The 26,615-nt window shown below is 32.6% G+C and overlaps 1 protein-coding gene across 1 annotated transcript in view; it reads right to left on the bottom strand.

The window, feature by feature from the left end:
- Positions 1–587: 587 nt before the first annotated feature.
- LOC123663874 (rho GTPase-activating protein 7) overlaps positions 588–26,615 on the bottom strand; it is a 296,925-nt gene continuing 270,897 nt past the window's right edge. The window contains exons 4-21 of the mRNA XM_045598521.1: positions 21,175–21,288; positions 20,599–20,741; positions 11,583–12,195; positions 11,076–11,218; positions 9,825–9,965; positions 9,422–9,531; positions 8,906–9,073; positions 8,676–8,788; positions 8,289–8,541; positions 7,850–7,953; positions 7,493–7,620; positions 7,190–7,346; positions 5,853–5,947; positions 5,694–5,717; positions 4,546–4,683; positions 3,795–3,935; positions 3,093–3,275; positions 588–702 (exon numbers count right to left, since the gene is read on the bottom strand). Of these exons, the coding sequence (XP_045454477.1) occupies positions 588–702; positions 3,093–3,275; positions 3,795–3,935; positions 4,546–4,683; positions 5,694–5,717; positions 5,853–5,947; positions 7,190–7,346; positions 7,493–7,620; positions 7,850–7,953; positions 8,289–8,541; positions 8,676–8,788; positions 8,906–9,073; positions 9,422–9,531; positions 9,825–9,965; positions 11,076–11,218; positions 11,583–12,195; positions 20,599–20,741; positions 21,175–21,288 (2,883 nt within the window). The remainder of the gene's footprint in view (positions 703–3,092; positions 3,276–3,794; positions 3,936–4,545; positions 4,684–5,693; positions 5,718–5,852; positions 5,948–7,189; positions 7,347–7,492; positions 7,621–7,849; positions 7,954–8,288; positions 8,542–8,675; positions 8,789–8,905; positions 9,074–9,421; positions 9,532–9,824; positions 9,966–11,075; positions 11,219–11,582; positions 12,196–20,598; positions 20,742–21,174; positions 21,289–26,615) is intronic.

Here is a 26,615-nt window from a genome sequence, read left to right as displayed (position 1 = left end):
CCATAAAACGAGATTACATTTTTTGACAGGTAATAATTGTGATGTTTATTTAATATTAAATATATACACAACGCACCATGAGGGGAATTTACAATCACGAATTTTGTATAAAATATTAACTAACCTAAAAAACTAAATAATATGCATAATGCAGTCAGGCTTTTTGGTTGATCCCATTAGGGAAATTTGGGTTTTTAAACCTTGCAACACTAACAGCTTATAATATAAGAAATTCCTCAGCCACAAGACACATATAAATATCTTGTCAACTTTCAGCTGGTAGAGCTGCCAGTTGTTATTAAGTGAGACATGCCTTATAATTAGGTAAGGTATAACACGAGTCGGAGGTAGGTAAAATTTTTATACTATAAAGTAGTTTTGATCAAATATTATGCTTAACATTAAATTTAATATTCGCATTACTTGCATATTACACTTGATATAACCACATTTGGCCAAGTATTTGTAACAACGCACAAATTTCAATATTTACTGAAAAAAATATCAATGCCTTTCAGTAAGGCTACTCACAATGGTAAAGTCATACTTAAGTCCAGTCCAATGTGGGCTTAAGTGGAATGTTTGAATCATACGTTCGATTCAGGACCTTCCGTATTGTGCTTGAACGACGCTCGAATTTTAGCTAAGTACAACGCGCAGATGTGGCCGTAGCATTTGTTGTACCATTCTGGTGTTCGTCCCCTGTAAAGAGTTAATAAAAATTTGAACATTACCATGAGAAGAAGTATAAATTATTTTTTTTTGTATGCTTTTATTTGAGAAATATTAAAATCTTATCAAAGATAAAGGAGAATCACTTCATAATTGAAGAATTTACTATCTGTGCTGTTAAGTGTCAAATATAAGTACAGGCACGGTTTTATATACAGGTCATGCAACGGAGCCCAATTTTAATAGTGAGAGATTAATACGATGGTGTCATAAGTTCATAGCTTTTCGTTCGCGTCAACATCGCTGTTCGTCATTGCTATCGATGGGTGCGGTCACGCAGTGCTGTGCGCACTGCGCACTGCGCAAGCTGGTTGAGTGACATTTCATTGTAACTGGTTATATTCATTATAATTGGTTATATTTTAAAGCATAATCTGTCGTCATGCCTCTGGCGGCCGTAAATTCAAAAGAAAAGCGCAACCATTAAGCTGACATACCACTACTATTGTTGCACGACCTGTGTATAAGACCGTGAGTACAGGTTTTATATTCTGCGTTTGCTCAAATTATTATTGACTAGCCCGTTGGCGCAGTTTGTTGTGGCCCTGCTTTCTGTTCCGCGGGTTACGGGTTCGATTCCCGCCTCGGTCTGGGTGTAATATTATGTATATTTAAAAAAAATACTTATAACAGTCAGCTGTTATCTGTAATACAAGCATTAAGTTGCTTATCATAGGAGCAGACGCCCGTGTGTGAATGTTATAAGATATTTATTTATTTTTATTTTTTATAAAGTAAAAATTATAAGTCAATCGGAGAGTAGGGGCAGTTTGTATAATATCTGATTTATCCACAACTGTTGAAACAGTAAGAACTTTTGAGAAGTAGTTTCGTTAGTTAGTACCACTACTCTCTATTCTGTCATCAGCTTATCGCCTCGATATAGGCCTTCCCAAGTTCGCGCCAAATATCCCGGTTACTGCAATTCTCATTCAGCCTCCACGTGCGATCTTAGTTAGATCGTCGGTCCAGCGGCCTGAAGGTTGTTCCACACTGGCTCCATATAGGTAACACGTGGTTCAATAAGTCCCGAGACTAAGTACTAAAAAAAGGTCTTTTTTATAAAATTTATTTTTATTCATCAACATAGTCTCCTCCAAGAGCGATACAGTCCCTCCAACGCTTTTCTAACTTTTCTATCCCATGTGTGTAGAACGATTTGTCTTGGCTTCAAAATAAGCCTCCGTTGCTGCGATAACTTCACTATTTGAGTCAAATTTCTTACCCTGAAGCATTTTTTTGAGGTCTGCAAACAGCCAGTAATCGCTGGGGGTCAAGTCTGGCGAATAAGGGGGATGAGGAAGCAATTCCAAGCCCAATTCGTTAATTTTGGCCATCGTTCTCACGGACTTGTGACAAGGCGCGTTGTCCTGGTGAAACACCCCTTTCTTTTTGTTCATGTGAGGCCGTTTATCCGCAATTTCGTACTTCAATCGCTCCAATAAGCACATGTAATAGTCACTATTTATATTTTGCCCCTTTTCAAGGTAGTCGATGAAAAGTATTCCATGCGCATCCCAAAATATAGACGCCATAACCTTACCGGCCGATTTCTGAGTCTTTGGACGCTTCGGGCGGCTTTCACCAGCCGCTCTCCACTCCGCTGCCTGCCGATTGGATTCCGGAGTGAAATGGTATATCCAGGTTTCATCCATTGTTACATACCGACGTAAAAAATCCTTTTTATTATGATTCATCAGCGCCAAACGTCGCTCTGAATCATTGATACGTTGTTCCTTTTGATTAGTTGTAAGCAAACGCGGCACCCACTTAGAAAAAAGCTTTTTCATGGCCAAATTTTTATGTAAAATAGTGAAAACACTACCAGCTGAAATCTTCACTATCTCGGCTATCTCTCGCACTTTTACCTTCCGATCTTCCAATACGATTTTGAGGACTTGGTTAATATTTTGTTGAGTCACTGCTTCATTTGGACGACCTGAGCGTTCCCCAACATTGGTGTCCATGCGACCGCGTTTGAAGTCAGCATACCACCGACAAATGGTTGCTTTAGAGGGAGCTGATCCTGCATAACATTTTATAAGCCATTGCTGTGCTTCAACGGTATTTTTTCCCATTAAAAAACAATGTTTTATCAACACGCGAAACTCGTTTTTTTCAATTGTATCGAAATTACAACCGTAGCGTCACTTAAATGTTTCAAAATCAATAATTTTATTGTTCCATTTTTAAAAATTTGGCACATATTCTTGTATTGATAGCCAGTACTTTTTAAAAATCAAAAGAGTTTTTAATATATGCGCCATTTCCAGGTTAGTCTCGGGACTTATTGAACGATCTAGTATAAGGCGAAGTATTATTATCGGAATTATATGTTATGTAAAAAAGAGGGTACGCACATGGTGTCTACGCGCGCGAGGTGCACGAGGCGGCTTCGGCCTTTTCCGGCGGGCTGCGCGAGGTAGCGCGACGCGAGCACCACGCCACGCGCGCCAGTTGCCGGCGGGCCGCCGTGCGCGACGGATGTCTCCACCACCGCGCACCAGCCGCCCCCACCGCCTCCACCACCCTGCTGCCATGACCTGTTGATGGAATATGTTTGTACTATAACAGTCTTACAAATGGCACACGTACGTGTAATATTACTGCAGTGTTTAGACGTGACCACGAAACACATATGTACCGTAGGAAAAGGACAGTAACCTTCTTTAACGAGAGACATGCAAGAGAGAGATGAAAGAGTAATTTGATAAAATTCTTTAACCATGTTGGAGGGTAGAACAAAAAAAACTTTTTTTACTGCGCTTGTAAAATTTTGATGATCTTAAATATCTTTTATAATTACCATTGTAAAATATACTATCAAACCTATATCATTATTATAAAACCATTTATTTAGTTCAACCAATCCAAAACATAAATTCAATTTTCTTAAATTTCGAATTTTAAATTAACTGCCCAAGCACAAATACATACTATATATAGTGACATTACATATTTTAAAGATAAAGCTATATACGATACGATACGATAATAAGCATCAAACTTGAATAGTTAAAACTTAAAATTGAGAGTAAAAATATAGTCAATAAATTAATTACCTCAACACACAATAATCCCTCGGCGTCAAATTAAAGCTCGAAGCAGTAATGTAATGAAATATTTCAGCGTTTGTTCCCAACTTTTCTGCTACCCGCCACATCACTAGGGAATCATCCCATATATGTCGCTCTCGGAGTATTCTGTCGATATTAAAGTGATACATGTCTTAAAACTGGGCTAGTTATATCAGAGTAACTTACTCGCTTCGCTTCAGCCTGTAATATCCCACTACTGGGCATAGGTCTCTTTCCCCATGTAGGAGAAGGATCATAGCTTAATCACCACGCTGATCTAATGCGTAACTTACAATCAATAAAGCAATCAAAAAATACAGACTAAAAAGCTCAATTTTGTCCGCCACATACTTTTTCCAACCAAAAAAGTTATACATGAATTTTGTTATTCTTATAATAATATCCTCAAGGTTACTAGCAGTATCACGTCAACTTAGTTTAAGTGCTCGTTCTCATGGAATCTTATTACATAAATAATACTGGTCTCAAGTAATGTATCTCAAATCTCAAGACGTGTGTATAGTAATTGGCTCTCTGTGGTGAGCAAGGTGGCCAGAGCTCCTGGGGAGGGTCAGCGGTAGAGTTGGAAATGCGATTGCTATGCTTCTGCTGTTGCAGGCGTTTATAAGCTCCAGAAATCGCTTACCATCAGGTTAGCCATACGCTTGTTTGCTGTCCCAGTTGTATAAAAAAAGCTCAAGTAGTGGCCATGATAAAAATAATAAGGCTAATGTACCTCTGCATAACCTCCTGCGGCGGTGCCTCAATATCAGTAGTAGCGCGCCATAGTCTTAACCGGTGACCGTCACCCACTTTCTTATAACACAACTCCACGTGAGGAGCCGCACCTGATACTGACATCCAACCTCGGGTCCTGGAAATCAGATATATTTTATGTTTATTGGTATAAGGTTGAATTTTATCAACTTTGAAAATAGTCGATATTTTGCCGAAATTTGAAGACACATCGTAAAAATTAGTAACCCACATGGTATAAGATGTTTCTTAGGTAATTTGTAAAAATTTGAATGTTGGATTATTTTTATTATTCGATTGGCGACAAAACGTTCAAGATTTTAATCTAAAGCAGGAACATTTATTTTGAATATCAAATGGAACGTGACTATACATTTCTTAACAGACATTAAGTTTTTAAAAAACAAAATAAATTCTTGCTTTAAACACAGAATATAGAGCTTAAATAACCCAGTGCATGGACCACTTAAGTATTATAGTAGTTTATTGGTTTAAAATCGAGCTAGTAACTCTTATTTGAGCCTACATTTTGTTTTAAACTTATCTCGTGCCCAATGATGAAGAAAGTATGGTACAAATATATGTTTTACAGTAAGTATTCCGATTCAAATACATGTATAAACCTAGAGTTTTTAGTGTTGTATATCAACAATCCTCTTTAAAAAGATGCTTCTGCCCAATTTTGGGATATTGACAATTGTTATAATTGACATGCTTTAACATGAAAACCTATATTGCATACTAAATAACCTTCATTAATTTGTCAGCTAAGTGAAAATACTAAGTGAAAATACTACTCCTAAAAATCTACATTGCACCAACACGTCTAAGATGGTTATGAAGTGAAATAACATTATTGAATCTGTTCTTTAATGTATTTTCATGTTATAAGCTAACGAACATAACATAAAAGCTAGCTTTAATTTCAAAGTTAGCAAACATATCTTCAATAATTACTTATAGTTGTAGTATTTAGTATTGTAGTTTTGATTAAAAAAATAAGTAAGTATGTTATTGTAGTTCAATTTTAGAAATAGAATGAAAGAGTGGAAAACGTTAAAGAAACAGTAAAGAACAGATCATTCTACATCGAAGATGAGCCGTGAATGGCTAACACCTATGTCTCACCTCTTTCCCGACCGGCCACAGACTCTATAAAAGGCATTAAAAAGGTTTTATATAAAATGTTAAAAAAGTGAAGTGAAAATTGAAGATGTAGAATTTCCTACGGTTTGTTTATTAGATTCAGTTAGCCAGTGATGTTACAGAGATAATTAATGTACTTACTTCTCTTTGGCCTCTTTAAGTAAAGCTTTGATGCAGGCTTGTTGGAAGCCTTTCCAGTCTTGGTTGAAATCCGCGCCTAATTCTTCTAACGCAACCTGAAATAAAAATAAACATTGTCTTTACTTTTACGTTCTTGGATTAAAGCTAATTTTGTTAAATCAAAAACTCCTACTGCTAGACGCTACGTATTTATAATTAGAATTATGTTTTACATATTAAAATTCTCTCATTGTTAGAAAAATATCTCTTTTATTTTAGGGAAAATTTTGAACTCTAACTCGGCACACTTTTCTTCTATTCCTTTTTGATTCCTTAATATACGGATATAATCTATACTAATAAAGGGAGAGCCGGTATTTTTTTTGTACGGTTATACTGTGAAAAGTACTGAACCGATCGGAATAATACTTATATCATAAGATGCAACATGTTTGGGAGATAATTGTTTTAGTATATGATATGTTGGTGGTTGGTGTACTTATGACGGACAGAGGTCGCTAGTAACAGTATAAGAAGCTTACAAGCCTAAAATAGCAAAAATTTGTTGATGATATAACATTTCAAGATGAAGAAAAACTTATACAGACAAGTATATACGTTCATGTATATTCGTCCAAAAATTATGCTTTTACTTTAAGAATTCTATTTATTAAGGGAAGCTACGTAGAATATGTTTCACCTGTAGAAGATTTTCTATATTAATAAACATGAATACGTTCAAAAAATATAATTTTGCTGTTTTCAAGGCTACCTATGATGGTAAAAGTAGGTATATCAGAAGCTTTACACATAACTTTGCTGTTTTTAAGGGTACCTATGATAAACACACATATAAATCATTTTTTTATATAACTAGGACGGCAAAAAACCGTACGGCTAACCTGATGATAAACGATTACCGTAGCTTATAGACGTCTGCAACACTAGAAACATCGCAAGCGTTTTGCCGACCCTATCCCCATTCCCCCCAGGAGGATCAGGATCTGGTTTTTTTTTATATCACTAGGTCGGCAAACAAGCGTACGGCTCACCTGATGGTAAGTGATTACCGTAGCTTATAGACGCCTTTAACACCAGAAGCATCGCAAGCGCGTAGCCGACCCAATCCCCCCCCCCCCCCAGGAGCTCTGGTCACCTTACTCACCAACAAAAACACAATACTGTTTGAAAACAGTATTATTTAGCTGTGATCTTCTGTTAGGTCGAGGTACTTCCCCAGTCGGGCTGCTCCATATTTTCAGCAGGAAAATTCCTGCTGTGCCCCACCTCAGTTGTTACCTACTACTTGCTGTTAACTGGGTAATATAGTTCACTAAAGATCAAACAAGGCCAGTCACCGGCACGCTCTCCTCGAAGTAGTTGAACTTGCAGCGCGCGAGCATGTCGGCGGGCGCGAGGAACAGCGCGCGGTGCTGCGTGATGAGCAGCAGCAGGCACGCCTGCGCGGCGCGCAACTCGCGCTGGCGCTGGTCCTCCCCGCTCTCTATTATCATCCTGCGGATACAAGCGGGCTATTTTCATAATAAGGTCAACTAAATTAAATACTTAAAATCTTCAAGTATATTTTTTTTTATTAATAAGGATATTTCCTATCTTATGACTCGTAAAAGATTGAAATAAAATATAGAGAGGAAAAGTACCTGTTCGAGTTTCCCTCCTTAGTACTACCGGTCTGCGGTGGAACATGATGTAACCTTAACAAAGTCGGAGCGAAGCAGACTGCCAAATTAGAAGCTGTCATTTGATTTACAGCAGAATGTTCCGCCACCTGTAAAATTGCGATTATGTTTTGACAATAAAGTATGATAAATATCGCAACGCCTACCTTTAAAATTTAGCAATATTATTGAATCGATATATTAGGATGTGAAGTCAAGTCGCCAATCTCTTGCTTAGCTTAAATATTCTAATAAATTCTTAAAAGTGACGAATAACATTTGAAATGAACTAAGAATAAGAAATATTGATTTAAAAATTAAATGTAAAACGGCACTAACCTCTGATAAAAATATGAGTAGAGATTGTAAGGCTTCCAAATGTTCTTCCGGAAGTAGCAGTAACGCACATTGGACTACATCATGTCTTGATGGTTCCGGTACATCTGTAATTTAACAATGTCAAAATATATATTTAATTACCTGTTTTTAAAGAAGGTATTAGTTTTTTTATTATATTTGATATTGGGCACATCAATTATGCTGTCTTGGCATTATTTAAAGACATAACAAAGAAATGAATAAATTAATAGACTATTTTTACAACAAATTAACATCTTCACAGAGATAAGAAGAGACAACAAGACAACAACAACTTTAGAAACAAGCAAGCAAAGATCGACGAGACATTATATAAAGTGGTTCAAGACCAACATATGGCTTACTATTTCTTATTATTACAAAGATATTTACATAACAAAATTAAATTTATTTTACTTACGTTGAAATATAGCAATGAATGTTTCGCTAAGTTTATTCGTCAGCAATGCATCTGGTAGTTCTCTGAAATACTGTTTGACCATATCTGCAACGTCATGAGCTTGAGCGCCTTCAAAATTTAAGCTAGACTGATTTGGATCTATAGTGTTCATATTTTCTATTGCAAATGCTGCATTAGCGGCTCCCGCGGATTCTACAGCAGCCCTTAGTTTAGCTGTTCTAGATTTCGAACCTGCTTTCCTAAATATTCCCATCTGAAAAAAAGGTTAATTTTGGGTGTTTTTTTACAATTTTGTTGGAATTTAGCGAAATAACTGAAACAGCATATTGAAAGACATTGAAATTTACATAAACAGTATAAATATTATATGGAAATAAAATTAAGTACCTGGTCCAAGGCATTATGTTTAAGCCAGTTTAGGGCACATTGTATAGGTTTTGGTAAAGAGTGTCCTGTCCTCTGTAATGATATTGTTAATGGCACACCAAAAACTGTTTTATCTGAAAAAAAAAGAAATTATTAAATTTTACGTCACATAGGTAAAAATTATTCTTAAAAGAATAGAAATCGAAATTAGATACAAAACTATATATAATGGTTAAAATTGATTGAATTACCTTTGTAATCTGGTGTCTTAATTTTCCTAATTAGTTTAGGTAGTTCCCAATTCCAGCCCGACTTGTGCGAAGGGCAGTGACTTTCCATAAACGCTGTAAGTCTTAGCAAAGCAAGTTTTCTTAGATTAAGTAGCTGACCACAAGACAAAGAAGACATTGGGCGAGAGGCTGCAAGAAAATACATTATAAATGACTCATCTTTATTTTGGTAGAACTAACGATTTTTAATAATTGATAATTAAAATTGAGCGGAATTACGCAACATTTAAATAAAACACGATTTAAATTTTTGTAGAGTATTAAACATTTTAGAATACATATTTTATTTTAACCATAAGTTACTAAGGTTGGTAAACACACCAGTAAATTTCAGTAATTAATAAAATCTATCATATTTGGGTGAATTAGTGAAAATAGAAAATAACCTCAACAAACGCGTTGCAAAAATATATTTGAAGTCAGGCTGCACAAAATGTTTGCTTCTTAATGAAATAATAAGCTATTAAAAATACTTACGATAGGCCTCAGGATTTTTTTGATTCGGTGTTGGCTGTAAAGTGTTATTTGCTTTTGGTCCACCGTTGAGAGCACTTGTCCTAAACGAATACCATCTCTGAATGTTATTTCTAAAACAATAGAATTATGATTACAACATATCAACGATCACAAAGATCATTCTCATTCTAAGTAAATTAAATTAATATCGGAACAATACCAAATCATGCATATACATAATTATAACCAAATAGCTATTCTATTTAATTTTATTGGAAAACAGGAACGATATTCAAACAGGAGCTTTTGACGAACCTACTTGTACCATTCTCAACAGTAAAAAATATAGACAACCAAAGAAAATTATCACGACAAATACGCTGGAGCTAGTAAAACGAAGATTGATCTTGTAAATAAAACTTACTTTTTACTTTTGATGTCAAGACTATCATCATCGTCGTCTTGATCCCCATCGTGCGACCTGGATCCAGCGGAGTTAGGACTGCTATCTAGTTCAGAGCTTCTCGATGCTGACTTATCTCGTTTTAGGCTTCTATCGCGAAATCTGGAAATAAAATAATTGATTAAATAAATGTGGGTACTTGTGTTTATTTTTCTTAAAATTACTTAGCTCTTATGGGCTGCCTTTCTTTGTAAATATTGTATTTAGATTGATTTGGTCTGAGTCTAGTCGATACATGCTGTTTATGACATTTTGTTTCAAAAAGTATGTGTTACTTTTTTCTGTTTCAAAAATAGTCAAAAGCATAAAAATCTTTATCTACAGATGTTATAAATACACCAAGTTCACTGACTTCATGATTCATTGCAAAAGAAAACTAAATACAATAGTCCTCTCCAGCTCAATATTAGCATACGAATAAGTCTCCTTGTATTGGTTATTACAGACTAACATTCGTTTGGTAATGTTCTCGTCGGAGTTAATTAGTGTCCAGTAATTGGTTTCAAAATGGTGTAGTAATCTTTGTTTGCGGATGTGCTACCTCACAAATCATATAGATGAAAATACGTGGTTTATGAGGTAGTGAAGCTTTGTAAGCATGTAATTAACTTTGATTATATTCGTGATAAAAAAATTTACTATGAAATTGTAAACATATTAATAATAATAAAGATATTGAATTAATATGATAAGATTTCCTAAACTGATACTTTATAGATAATAATTGTGTAGATGATAAAATGATAATTTGTTATCCGAAATGATATAAATATTTGTTATATATGTAGATAATTCTACGAGTCATAAATTCATTTGCTGCCCAAATAACATACTATAATAAATAACGGACATATAAATGTCCGTAACAATAATTGTCGACATCGAAGTTTTTTTTAAGATTCGATAACTTAAGAATATTATTCTGCACTGTGATGATTGCTACGTCACTATTTATTAACACTATTATTAACTTCTTAGATATAGTATTCCCATTAAGACGTATCTCTTTATATTCTTAATTTAAAAACTAGTAAAGATACATAGTGTGATAATACTATCTCGAGAGAGACTTAATAGCTTTGTATTACATTTAAGGGAATGTTTTCGTATAGTTTCGTTTTAGTTGTAATAATGTTGTACAACTATGTAGATTGGGTTCGATTCGGGAGAAAGGTTATTTACGAACGTATACATATATTTTTTATAACTTACTTTTGGACGTCTTTTCCCAAGTTTAACGAACTCGTTCTGATAGCTTGACGCCGATGTGGGGTATGCGATGGTGATTTTTGTACCTCTCGAAGTATTTCCGGATCTGGCTTAAGTTCTACTGGTGACGACGGTTCCACATACACCTAAAATCAAGAATAATCAGTTTTAAATTGCTTCATTTAGGATTGTTCCATAATAGAGAAAACTGAAAGTGAAAACTGGGACCTTATACGCAATTACATGCCTAATGAGATATTTTATTTTAAATGCATTATATCATACATACACGGTCGTCTGTTCCTAAGATAAGCAACTTAATGCTTGTGTCATGGGTAACAGCCGACTGTTATAGATATTTTTTTTAATATATGTATAAAGATAAATTATACTAATACAAATATTACACCCAAACTCAGACAGGAATCGAACGCGCGGAACAGAAAGCAGGGCCACTACAAGCTGCACTAATGAATAGTCAAACAAATTCAATTAGTTGCAAATAAGTACCTCAGTGTTATGATGAGTATTATGCTCTTTATAATAATTATGCCTCCAACTTGCTGGTTGACATTCTGAGTCACTCAATGCACTTGAATCGTCGCTTTTAAGACCTCGATGAAAGATTCTTTTCGCTCTTCCTAACTTTGACTTAGAACTTTTATTGCTTGAGCCCATACTATTATCTGATGCATAGCTTGAACTATCATCACCAAAAGGAGGATGCAAAACAAAGGACTGTTCAAGAGGAGCTATAGGGGACGGAGGCATTACTGTCATTGGGGATGGGGGTTGGGTGCGAATAGCAGGGGCATGGATAGGTGAACTGTGGAAATCGGGAAAGGGAAACGCTGTAGGCGATGTTGGAGTCATATCTATAAAATTTAAATCTGCATATTTATCTTGCTGGATATCTAAAAAATGCGGTGAAGAAACAATGACTTCGGTTCTGTTTTGTCGTTTTCTTCTCCGTGTTTTCAAAGATTCAACTCTTCGTAATAGAGCTTTCGCTCCATCGCGTAATCTCTCTGACCCTGTCCGCCTAAATCTGGTACCCATTTCTTCTTCATCTTCTTTATCACTTGGTAACTGTATATGTGTTTGTTGTCCTGATACAGTTAACCTAAAAATAAAGATTTCACTTTCAGTGAGTCTGTGTATTATTCATGACATCGTGATTTAAATATTTGATTTAAATTACGGTCAAATAGTTTCATTATAATATTACAAGCCCCATTTAGAGGACAAAATAGCTATCAACTTTTGATCACCTATCATTAGGCCTCTTATATCCCAAATGAACATTGAAAGTTTTAAATTGTTTTAACCGAATGTCAGGAATAATTTATCTCTAAACTCTCAACATATCACATTTGTAAATCAAATGGATCATGGATATTAAATAGCCAATTAGGCTTATTTACATACTAATCTGAGCGGTTTGATGAAATGGCAATTAGTTACGAAGATTAAATTTATTTCGAACATTGAAAGGCAGTTCGTGTTTACTGATATTTACTAAAAGATTTCCGAGTAAGTTTGTCTCGGTTTCTTTAGATTAAAAAGAGATTGAAGATTTGTCGAAGTTTAATGTCCATGTTACGATATCTGATTATACATATATTTTTTATAAATGTTAGTCTTAATATAATAAAAGTTTTTTTTTAAATAAAGACTTAACGCTACACGGCTGTGGCTACAAGATTATTATCCAATGATAAAAAGGTTTTATAAAATCTAAACTTATTTAAATGTTACGAATATTTTTTTATTGCATATTTTTTTTAACATCAAGAGAAAATAACTTTGAAAATGCTCGCGGGCAGTAAAAACAATATTGCCACTAACTACGGAGTAATTAGAGGACTTTCATACCTATCCAAGTTATGCAAAACTCCTTGGGGGTTAAGCGATGTTAAGACAAGATTGGAGCTTAACATGTAACAACATTCCGAGTTCAAGAGAGTTGACAAAGTTCCGCATAATCTTGTTATATCGCGAAAAATTTGCTTAGAGGATGATAATATTATGACCGTGACAAAATTTTTGGAAATACGTTACGCAAATATTCCATAATATATATTCGTTGCAATATTCTTTGTGTGTCTAACTTGCACAGTTTTTTGTAATATTGATAATGTACATGAATAAATTGATTTTTTATAACTAAACTTCTAGTCTTTGGAGCCATTGTTATTGCTAAAATTTATTTCAATACTCTATTCATGTGACATATAAAAAAACCAACTGTACAAATGAATCAAAACAAAAAAAGTAGGATCTCAAGAAGATAGAGTGAATCTGGTTTTATTAACGACGAGCTTTTCCGTTAAAAATATGTTTATAGAGTGCTTCACGACAATTTTAGTTTTTTAAACCATTAATCTTGCATTAGTGTGTTCCGCTCTAAAAAACTTGATGCCCTTTATTTGGGCTCGTGTTTGACGCAATAGGTTATTATAGTTTGTGGTCTTTCTATAAGCGAGTTCTCCTACTACCAAAACTTAAGCTCAGTTACTATATTTGAAACCAATTCGTTTTGATTAAAAATCGTTCAATTTCGAACATGTGTTTTAACTGTATGGAAGATCATTTTTAAACAAAATTAAATTATACGTTTCGTGTATACAACTCTAAGTTTTTTTTTAAATATAGGTACTAACTTTTAAGTACATAATATATCAGATTTCTAAAATGAATAGACACAAAGCACCATGCACAAAAAAATTTTCAAGAACCGCTTTTCATTATGCATTTACGCTGATTTCCCAGGAAAAGGGACCGGAATGTAACTGAAATGAACATGAGCTGTTACCAAAGGACGGAGCCGCGGTGAAAAATCGTAAATAAATTTTTATTTTATTATTCGCATTCACTTGATACAAAATGTATTTTTACTTTTTTACAGAAATCTGTAGCGCACAATATATGAATAACATTTTTAGAAGTCTTTGATGAATTACAAATGTAACATTTTAAACTTATATATACTGTAAATGTATCAGATCTTGTATATTTAGTATGTTATACATTAAGAAACAAAAAATGTTTAAGGAAAATACGACATATCGCACCTTTAATAAAACAAAGATGTAACTCAAAATTTGTGGATTTGGAGATTTTACAATAATACGCGTCTCCGTCGCGTAAAGAATAGGTAGACTTCGACTCCGGCGTTTTAACTATAAGATAGAGAGAGATACGCGATTGTTGCTCTCTTTTTTATCAACAGGAACTGACAAGTCAGTTCTTATAAAGTGGTGTGATTCAGTGATGCACCGGCAGTGAGCGAAGATTGAAGTGCTGTTGTTTTTAGTAACATCAAATAATTCGGTATTGGATTAAAAGGTAAATATGGAATATTTAATTATTTAAAAAAAAAAATGATAATTTTTATTATACTCCATTCTCTTAGAAAACGCGTTTGATAATGATGTGTAACATTTGGATTTACTTCGGTTTTGTTTTAAAAATTGACAAATTTTATAAAGCTAATGCCTAATACTTCAGTTTTATTTTGAAATCTATGCCTTAGTTGTTGGAGTAATTGATTAAGTATCACTTTATCGTAATAAATAAGACTATTTATAAAAGTGATTTTTGTTTACTTCTTTTTTTTATTTAAAATGACGAAAGATAGGTAAAAACTTTTAACGTTAATTCCCTTTTCATGTAAAAGTTAAGAATAACTTATTACTGTTAAGCTTATTTTTATAGGTTTTGAAAATGGCGTCGTCTTGGAGATCACAAAAAATCTTAAGTTTAATACCACATTCAGAAACTGAACACGACAATGGAGACTTACAGGCTATCGAGCGTAAAAGTTATAAGGTAATCATAATAGTATATTGAGTTATAAATATATTTTTTTTTGCCATCTTATTAATGTAAAAGGTAAAAGTTTATGAGGTGTATGGAGGTATGGATGGATGTTTGTTGCTCTTTTACGGACAAACGACTGAATAGATCATTGCCATTCAACATTCTTGCTATTTTGACGTTATTATTCATCCTTAAAATAAACTACAATGTTATGAATTGTTCTTATTTTAGACTAAAGAAGTTACGCAGGTTGAAGAGGAAAATCAACAAAATATATCTCCAGAGCCCAAAAACGTCGCTGAAGAGCTGCCGAAAATGATGACACCGACTCAAGATTTTACTGTCATTGAAGAGTTGACGAGAAAAATGACACCTACTCAAGAGTCTATGCCAATTGGAACAAAACCCGTGAGTCTTGTACCTGATTATAGCAGCGATTCAGACATGAGCGAAAATGAAACTGCAGGTATAAACGACAGTAATAATCACGTCTCTAAAAATTTGACAACCCCAGCAAATAATACTAGACGTTCACAGTCCTCCAGTTCACCGTCTTCAAGATCATCTTCATCTAGTTCCGATTCATCTAGCTCATCATCGTCAAGCTCTTCTAGCTCATCTTCATCGACTTTTTCAAGCTCCAATAGTTCAATGCCTACTCAAAACCCTGCCACACAAAACGTTACAACGGATTATGAAGAAAAAACGTCTTACTCCAATTCGCCACAAAATAGTGAGAGGCAGCAAATTCAGCTGAGAGAGCGAAGAAATTACAATAGTGTGGCCAGTTACAACATTTCTCCAATATACACAGATCTAAGTGACGTCGACCTGAGTGACGACGACCCCACTGTAGATTTTAATACGTTGCTTAATAAGCCTGTCAACAGAAGAAATTTTATGTTTGAAAATCAAAATTCTTCTGACTCTGACTGCAATAGTAAACTAAATATTTGTAGGGGACGCAAAAGGTCACTAAACGTTGATAAATGGCAGCAAATTAGAGCAAAACGGCTTAGAAACAAAGGCCAATCATATACATCTGTGTCAAAAACTCGTAAAACAATTCCAGCTCGTTTTATGAAAGATACATGTACCGAAAAATGTAAATTCAAATGTACAGAAAATATTGATTCTGACGATAGGTATAAGTTATTTAATGATTTTTGGAGTCTCGGAAATTTAGTTGCACAGAGGGCTTATATACGCACATGTATGGTAGATATTGCTCCCAAGTATAAATACACTAATTCCGAACATCCCAGGCGCTCAAACAAAGCTTTTTACTTTATTTTAAACGACATAAGCATCAGAGTCTGCAAAAAATTTTTTAAAAATACCCTATCTATTTCCGAACGTATGATTTACACAGTACAAACTAGAATGAATGAAGGTTTTATCATGGATGACTTACGAGGAAAACACAATCAACATAAAAAACTTAATCCAGCGTTACTAGAAGACATCAGGAAACATATTAATATGATCCCTAAAATTGAATCACATTATGTAAGGGCAAGGACCTCAAAACAATACATTGGTGGTGATAAAACAATAAAAGATTTATATAACGACTTTGCTACACAGCAAACTGAAGCTAATAGGAACGTGGGTAATTACATGGCATATTATAAAGTTTTTAATAACGAATTTAACTTAGGGTTTCACCAACCAAAAAAAGATCAGTGCGATCTATGTATATCGTATCATAATGCAAACAATGAGCAAAAAAAAGATTTAAAAGACAAGTATTTGATGCATTTGGAGGAGAAGGCTTTGAGTCGTTCTGAAAAACTTTCTGATCGTCAAAATATAAACAAGGATAGAAAAGTAGTTATTTATGATTTAGAGGCTGTTTTACAGTGTCCAAGGGGCAATAGTTCAGCATTTTATTATAAGTCTAAGTTAAACAGCTATAATTTGACTTTAACAGAATTACTAAGTGGAGATAAAAAAGCATACGAAAATGTACATTGTTACTTTTGGACTGAGGTAGATGCTAAACGGGGTGCAAATGAAATAGGGACATGTATTTGGAAATACTTACAAAACGTGTGTGCAAAAGATGCAGATCCGAAAGAGATTATATTTTACTCGGATAACTGTTGTGGCCAAAATAAAAATAAATATATTGCTACATTATACTTGTATGCTGTAACCTATTTGAATATAACCAGTATAACACATAAATTTCTAATACGAGGGCACACGCAAAATGAAGCCGATAGTGTACATAGCTTGATAGAAAGAGAGGTAAAGAAAAATTTGAAATCAGGTCCGATTTACAGTCCAGATCAATATGTTACACTTATCAAAAATGCAAAAAAGACTAAACCTCCAATTAATGTACACGAATTAACGTTTGAATCTTTTATGAATTTAAAAGCTCTTCAAGAAGAGTGGGGTTATAATTTTAATACTGACATAGATGGTAAAAATGTAAATTGGAATGATATTAAAATTTTACGAATGGTTAAATCGGAACCATTTAGCTTTTATTACAAGACTTCATACAGTGACACTAATTTTAAACAAGTTGATGTTAGGAATAAACGAAAGAAAATGAATCAAATATCTAAAATTTCATTAAACACAGCGTATACCGAAAGGCAACAATTGAGTACTAATAAGAAAAAAGATTTAAAAGAGCTAATAACAAAGAAGTTGATTCCTACTTTTTATGCAAATTTTTATAATTCAATAATTTAATTTTGGTTTTTTTTTTTAAATTGTGTAAGAATATTTGAATTTTTCACGCCTTTTAATTGTTTAGAAGTTTGATTTACGTTTTTTTTTTTTTTTTTGTTAACAATGACTGATTGATATTTGTTGTGATCTCAATGTTTATGTGAATTTGAAATGCTTAAATAAACCACTTTTCACTGCACTGTAGCCGTGAAAAGTATTTGTTTTTATGTTATTGTTATTAGATATTTAAATTTTAAATTTATAATTATGATAGACAAAAATAAGAGACTGTTAATTTTTATACTATTTATTATTTGTAGTTAGTCATTATTTGTGATTTTAGGAGATTTACTGGAGACTGATTGTACCTGATTTGTTATAATAGCATATAGTTTTTTTTTTGTTTAAAAAACAATATTTGTAACTATAAAGAGAAATATAAAAACTAGATGATTCATAAAAATTTGTTTCATTTAATAAAAAAAAAATGATAAATTTCAGTTTTCGTTTTATAAAAAAATGATGCATTAGTACTTACAACGTCATAATTACAATTAAATAATCATAAAACGAAATATTGTGATTTATTTTTAAAACTATTTGTTATGTTTTAATGCTAAAGAGAATTTTTTTGAAATACTACCTAAAATATTAAGTAATTTTTGGCATAAAGAGATTTAAGTCGGAACTTTTTTTTCATCTCCATTTTACAGCTATTATAGATTTAAACACAGTTGTTTTTCTATTATTCTATTAATCTCTGTACTTTAAACTACTAATATCAATAGTAAAAGTCATTAAGAGCATTACAAATAATTGGTAATTTTTAATCAAACACAATGCGGAAAAAGTGCTAAACTTCAAACGCCAATTCCCACAAATTGCGATTTTTGAGTTACATCTTTGTTTTATTAAGGGTGCGATATGTAGATTTGCTTACAGTACAACCAAACAAATGTTATCAACCTATCATTATTCCAATGGTTTAGCAACTCAAAATGGAAACGTGATAGGTGAAGGGCTAAGAGCCCAAATTGTAAGTAGAACAAATAGCCAGAAGGTTTAATTATAGTCATTGTGTCCGATTGACGGACGTCACGAACCATTGTTCATAACTACTGGCAATGATTTATCTGATGTGACAAGATTTGGTAGCAACAAAATATTTACTGTAGTACAACTCTGTTAGATAAACTATTTGTTTGCATCTACAATAGCATATAATTTGAGTGTTAGTTCAGTATGCTTATGCAAACAAACAAAAACAAATTGCTATTTATTGGTAACTATTTGATGATTTATGTAATCATAGATTTTGTACAAGACTTCGAAAGTATAAATTTAATTTGTAAAATATGTAAATTGAAAAAGAAAGATTATTTTAATGTAGACGATAAAACAAGCGAGACATTGTTAGCGAAAGAAAGTGCAATGCACATTCCTTGTAATTTTAAAAACCTAAGACACCGTTTTAACGATTGAAAGTGATGTCTACATATACTCGTATATGATGATACCTGTTCAGTTAACAAGTTTCCACTGTTAACGATATTGTTAACATTTCACTGACATTTAAGTTCGACATTGTAACTGCCGTATTTTCCTTATAGCTCTTAACAATTAAGCTATCAATTACAAATCAATAAAAATGATTTGACAGATCAATATAGTACGGTCAGTACTTTCGTTCGGGCACTTGACCGCTATTTAACGGCTATTGAAAAGAAAACTGGCAAACTAACGAGTCCATTAATTTTGACAGGCGTCCATTCTACAATTATAACACTAATATCTCTGGTAGCGACGGTAAAGGCTGACAGCCATTATGGACTGTTTCAAGATAGTAATTGACAATGACCGACCAATTTGGGCAGAGCTCAGTAGGTTGGCCGATTAGTCGGTTACATGGTTATGAAACGTCACACACTATTTTATTGATTTACTGGTCGAAACAGTTTTTACAAAATACATTAAAGTACACATTTAAGAACAATGTAACATTAATAAAAACTAATTACTGAAATACCTATAAAAATTTCTCTTTAAATATTTAATTTGACGTAATTTTAAATACGCAATTAAATTGAATAAGATAATATCCATTAATGATTGGTTTTATTGCCAATATTAGATACTAATTCTAAATTAAAAACTTTATTACCAATTTTACTTTCCTTATCTATATTTTTTTTATTACTTTTAGTGCTTGAACATATAAAAAATTAGCAGACTGAGGAATTACCGCTTTCTAATATTTTTAGAATAAGTACTCCATTTCAGAAACTTTGAACATTGTAAGTATAGAGTCAAATAAATACTTGATCCAATCTAAGATATGAAATAGAACGTCATCTAAAACTAAAGGTATTATGAAATGTGTGAAGGTTCGTCTAAAATTGGTACCTTAAGAGAAAGACGAGCCTTTGTATCTTACATTTCAATCAGTGTTACGTAATCAAAGGCCAATTATCTCTCTGCGAAGCGTTTTACAGATAATTGCTCATTAACACGATGGTACCAATGATTAGGTCTATTGTAAAAGCGTTATATTAATATTATCTTTTTAGTATACTGATTGATATGGTGCGTGGGCTTTCCGTGATAAATGATTTGAATGATTTTCGATTTCTTTCTACATTCGAATATGAAGTTAGAGATTATTAAATGGAATTTTTCTTTGGGCTTATTATATAATTTTAATAACTTTAACTATAAACCTATTCAATATTGTAAGTTTTATGTTTAGATGCTTTTTATACTTACTAATACAGTGGCAAAAAAGCGAACGATCTGCTTGATGGAAAGCGGTTACTATAACCTCGTAACCCAAAACTACTTGAGCAGTATTATTTGGCTTTGATCTTCTAATGTAAGGTGATTCACCAGAAGGTAGCTCCAGATTCTGACCAATATATCCTATAACCTATCTACCTTACTTCGATATAGACTTATTTATTCAATATAATTAAAACTATCATTTTTAGGGCTTGTTAAATCTTCACCACCAAGTACTTACAGATCAGGCTCAACATCTGTGTAGTGCCCATCAGCGTCCACAAGTCCCACCCTAATTGTAGGTAAAGTTTCATCTTCATCATCTTCCACTTCACCCCTTGCTTCTCTTGCTTCCCTCTCTGCTAATGCATGAGCTGCTATTACCTGGTGATGACGTACAGAATTATTAAAAATAAATAAATGATTTATAAGGTTTACCTTTGATTGGTATATTGTTTGCTTTAATCGTTATCCAACATATTTTAATCGACTTCAAAAAAAGAAGAAAGTTTTCAATTCGACTGTATTTTTTGTGTATTACCTCATAACATTTCACTGTTTTTTTAATTATAATTAATTGACTTAATTCCTATTTAATTGACTGTATTACCGACTACCAACGTCGTATTACTAGTCGATGTAAAAAAAGTCGATTTTTTCCTTTGCTAGCAAACAATTATTATGTAACTGATTTAACATATTTTTTCAATATAGCATTTTCACTGTACACAACTATTACTAAATTAGGAATGACTTTAATAAAAATTAGTATTATATTAAATTTATGTAATAATACATAAATAGATATAGTACTTACCTGTAATCGTCTCTGTGCTTGTGGAGTGATTTCTACAACTCTGGACCACCTTCTTGATTTCCTCTCATATTGCCACTTGTCGCTCAAAGCACATTGTTCATCGTCAGAATCGTTCTGAAACAAAGAAATTAAGCCATTAATGATAATTACTGTAACACTTACTATATATGCTCATTTCAAATTGCGAAGAGGAATTATTTTTTTATCTGTATATACTTGTCTTGTGTTATAGGTAACAGCCGACTGGTATAGCTACATATATTTTTTTTTAATAAACATCATTACAGCCTATACAGTCCACTGCTGGACATAGGCCTCCACAAGTTTACGCCAAAAATAACGTGAACTCATGTGCTTTGCCCATAGTCACCACGCTGGGCAGGCGGGTTGGTGACCGCAGAAGCGGATTTATTGTATGGAAAAGTTCAATTTAATTTTAAAATGGCTTGAAAACTCAAGGTGATATTTTTTTTATGATGCATTAAGTATATAAAACTAACAATTGCATTATATATTGTTACTGCCGTACACTCATTGTTATTGTAATACTCTAGGTATAGCTAACCTTCTTCGAAAATGGACTCTGTAGTATTCTTAATAATTGTGTTTGCAGGCAAACGAAGAAAAACCGACTCCAATCATATCGACAAGTAATACAACGTAGGTAGACGAAAAAATAGCAAAGTAAATACGCGTTATCAAAGATTACTTCAAAAGTTGTAATCAGATCTCGGCTTACGATTAAATTAAAAATCATCAAAATCGGTACACCCAGTAAAAAGTTATGCGGATTTTCGAGAGTTTCCCTCGATTTCTCTAAGATCCCATCATCAGATCCTGGTTTTCTTATCATGGTACCAAACTAGGGATATCTTCTTTCCAACAAAAAAAGAATGATCAAAATCGGTTCATAAACGAAGGAGTTATCCCCGAACATACATAAAAAAAATATATACGGTCGAATCGAGTAACCTCCTCCTTTTTTTGAAGTCGGCTAAAAATAAAAATAAACAGTTGTTTTTTAGCTTTCAATCATTCGTATATAAAAAGATAACATAGTACAGGATTATAAGGGAAAATTGTATGTACATCTTAATATATGTAAATTACATGTCATGTTGTTTGTTCGCGATGGACTCCTAAATTACTAAACCGATTTTAATCAAATTTGCACAACGTGTGCAGTTTGATCCAACTTGAAAGATAGGCTATATTTTATTTCGATATATATTATTATTATTTTCAAGAGAAAAAAATATGACAGTACGAAGTTCGCCAGGTCGGCTAGTAGAATATATTTTAATGGGGACTTATTCTCTATGTAGAATCATTATTTATTTCGAAGTAACTTTGAAGGTAATATATGAAACGATTTTCTCATTTCAAATTCAGTTCAAATAAATAATGCTTAAACGAAATATAAATTCTGTTGAAGTCCATTTTGACGTCTAGACGTCCTAAAAGTATTTAGCTATTTCTATTAGGCAATAAAACTGCAAGTGTTCGAGAAAACGAAATTATGACTTTAGTTTCAATATGATTTCTGTCTGTCCTACTATAAACGCTACAACACGAGATAAAAAGCTGTTACCAATAACATAGGAATTAAACTGTCTGCCTTAGAGCAGAGAACCGCGTGTGTTAAATAATTGTGTTTGCTCGCAAACGAAAAAAAACCGACTTAAATTACATTTACAAGTACTACAACGTAAGTTGTCAAAAAAAAAAAAACGCAATAGGCGTTACTACGATTTTCGAGGGTTCTCTCGATTTCTCTGGGATTCCATCATTAGATCCTGGTTTCTTTATCATGGTATCATTCTTGGGATATCTTCTTTCAAACAAAAAAAAAAAAAATATCAAAATCGGCTCATAAACGATGAAGTTATCTCTGTACATACATAAAAAAATATATACGGTCGAATCGAGTAACCCCCTTCTCTTTTGAAGTCGGTTAAAAAGGGTAGGTATGGGGTTTGAAGCTGAATCCACCATATTCTTACCTCAACATTTTTTAGGATGCTATATTCGGTAAACTTATATATAAAAAAAATATATTGTATAAAAATCAGTATAATTAGTCTGAATTTTACACTGCACGTTTCTAATCCATCAAATTAGGACCTAACGTAATGGGCTCAATGAATTAAGTAAACATCTCACAATCAAGGCTTCACTCACATTCAATGTTTCTTAATTAGCTTTGAAATACACATCACAAACAACACATACATGTTAGTCCCTGTCTAGGCATGTCTGCCTAATATCTACGTAACCATAATTACACAATGGTCAAAGTCGATCTTACGACTGCTAGATCAACGGAGAGTTGCCGTGACCACATGATCAACGAGTAGTTAAATCACATTGAAATTAAATATTTATCATTACCATAGCAATAAAAAGGATATTATTATTCCATCCGTCTTGACCTTGTTAGCGAGGTATGGCAATGAATCAAAGGATTAAATGTATTAACTTATTTGAACACCCGCTATAGCAATTTGTTACCATGACACGACGTTATGTGTCGGTGAATGATCTACGAGTAGTTGTTATGGAAAGTGGTTACTTGAAAAAATATAGATAATTTATTTACTCATATAGTTTAACATCTACGACAATATTAGAATAAGATGAAGAGGAAAATAACTACTAGTAGTTTCATGTCAAAAGATCAATGAAAATTTATTATTATTTCGTTATAAACATGTTATATGTACATGTCTATATTTTCTTTTACGGTGTAAAATTTTTCTCTGATAGTGTACAATAAAGAGTATTTGTATTGTATTGTATTGTATAAAATAATTAAAAATAATTCCTATAATACAATACCAATACTAAAGTAATAAGTATGATATTATGGAGATAAACTAATAATGACGTGTCCGTTCTAATAATATCTCGCACTAATTATTGATGAGCACAAAAAGACTGACATTTTATAGATATATAAAAAAAAATTATACTGTTTTGTCTAAGTTTATTTATGAATAAATAAAGTTTATTAACATTAAAATCTTAGAGTAAAATTCTAATGATTTCATAATAACGAACAAGAACAGCAATTTAAAATAATTATAATAAGATTAAATATACACTAATACAATAAATTTAAATGTTTTATTTGTTTATCCTAATAGCAGAATGTTCTAGAGACCAGTCTGTATAAGGAAGGTTATATCATGATATGAAGTGTTATGCCATGATATCGCATTGCATGGCATCGCATTCAGCCTGGAACTTCCCACTGCTGGGCATAGGCCTCTTTATAAATGTAGTAGCATGCCATAGCATGCTGAATTGTGTCATGTCATGCGAAAAGTTTAGTTTGTGTTAGTAACAGGAAGATAAAACATCAATCAATCTGACGTAAAAATTAATTACAGGGAAAACGTGAACACAGGTTTAGCACATTACAATCTCGAATAATGTTAACAAAAACAAGATTAACTTATAAATAAGAGTTAAGTGGAACTGTGAGGTATTATTATTAGCGACATAATGGCTTTGTGAGTAATTTTTTAATGAATCTAAGTGTATTTCGTAGCGACTGTACCGAGCAAATGACTCGGCGCGATCTTGAAATAATTCGAAGATTGTCGTAATTGCGAAATTTGTTTTATTATTATTTAAACCTGTTCTCAAAGTTCAGTGAACTATTGTAGTTGTTTTCTTACGTAATCGTTAAAGTAATACAAATGACATTGATGAAATATACTAAGAAGTGCTTTTCTTTATTGCCAGGAGACGAGCGAAAGCCATCACAATCAAATAAATGATTGTGACGAATTCTGCATGACCATTTTTGCTAACATTTACTAGGTTTTCTCGGCAAACAAGAAAATTTAAGTTTTCATTAGAAGGTTACTAAAAGCTTTAACTAAAGTTGTTACTAAACTTAATCAAAACGCTGCATTTAAAATGCATGAATTATTTTTCAGTGAAAAAAGCTTATGTCCAGCGGTGGAATGTTACAGGCTGAATTGTGATAGTATAACATAACATAAATTAAAAGTACAAAAACAAAATTAATTATATAACAACTCAGCGGTCCATTTCAAAATGCAGTAAATCCTCCTTTATCAAGACAATGGTTTTAAGTTTTAATCCTGTACGATATTTTGACAAGGACGTACCTTCATTATTGTTTTGATAAGGCCTCTTATTCTATTGTTCTTTACTACTTCACTTAGTCCTTTTAAATACGAATTAATTTACAAAGCAACGAATTTATGCCAATATATCTAAACGTTTAATAATTGCATAGAAACGTAGCAGCCAAGTACTTAACAGCCTTTGTATTAAATATGTATATAAATATAATACACATAAATATAGGTAATATAATAAGTACATCACAGCGATGCAGTGATATAAACGTTCTCATCGGTTCTACTAAGTAGTAGCTACATTTTGTGTTATTAGTAGTTTCACATTAATTGTAAATTACTCTAAATAATTAAGTAATAAATAAAATATTCAGTAAAATTACAATTACAAAATGATTTCGATTATGAAATATTTTTTTAAAATTGGTTTTTATCAATATAAATTAAACGTATGTAAAAACTTTTTGTTTCATTCATTTTGATCTCTTATTAAAATACAACATTAATAAAAGCTTAACAAAATACAAACGCTTTCACTTTTATAAATTGATATATTATTTTCCTTCGTCATATTTTAATGAATAATTAATGTTAAATTTGGTACAGCTTCGATGTTAAAAGCTCGCCTGTGAATCCCTCATACGCTCCAATTTGCATGATGTATATTTAATATAGCTATACTCCCCACGTCTCGAAGATTTCCCGAGGGACGGTTCTCTCGATAGTATCAATTGAGGCTTTTTCTGATACTAAGCGAACTACTTGTAATACGGTTGGCTTGTACGAGATAACTAAATCCTTATTAGAAGGAATCATTAATACATTTTCGTTAATTATTTCTTACATTATTCATCTGATTGTAATTGTTGTATTACCCTTGTAAACATGTATACCTAGCTGTTGTAACTCTACATTGATTTCTAGCGTAGTCTATATTACTATTGGATTATGTATTTGTGTAATCTGTATATTAATACGTGAAGCAAAAACTTTGTAACCCCTTTTAACGAAAATTACGCGTCCGGAGGAGTAAATTTCGTACACTAATAGTGTATATAAAGAACGAGCGCAGAATGCTAATATTTATTTTTAAATTATGCATAAAATATATTAAATAAAAAAATACACACAAAGACACAGTCAAAGTCTGTAGTCAAATTGAAAAAAATTAAAAATGCTTCTTCATTTTAATTATTTTTTCGGTTTTTTTAATTTAAATTTTTAATTATGGTCGATTTTCGTCCACTGGACGACCACTAGTTATTATTTATTAATGGGTTATTTAGTTTCAAAGTTGATTATTTATTTGCACTATTAAGCAAGCAA

This window comes from Melitaea cinxia, chromosome 21 (assembly GCF_905220565.1).
Source record: "Melitaea cinxia chromosome 21, ilMelCinx1.1, whole genome shotgun sequence".
In the NCBI taxonomy this organism is placed as follows: domain Eukaryota; kingdom Metazoa; phylum Arthropoda; class Insecta; order Lepidoptera; family Nymphalidae; genus Melitaea; species Melitaea cinxia.
Note: the sequence above shows the minus strand (reverse complement) of the source record. Positions and strands in the feature narration are given on the sequence as shown.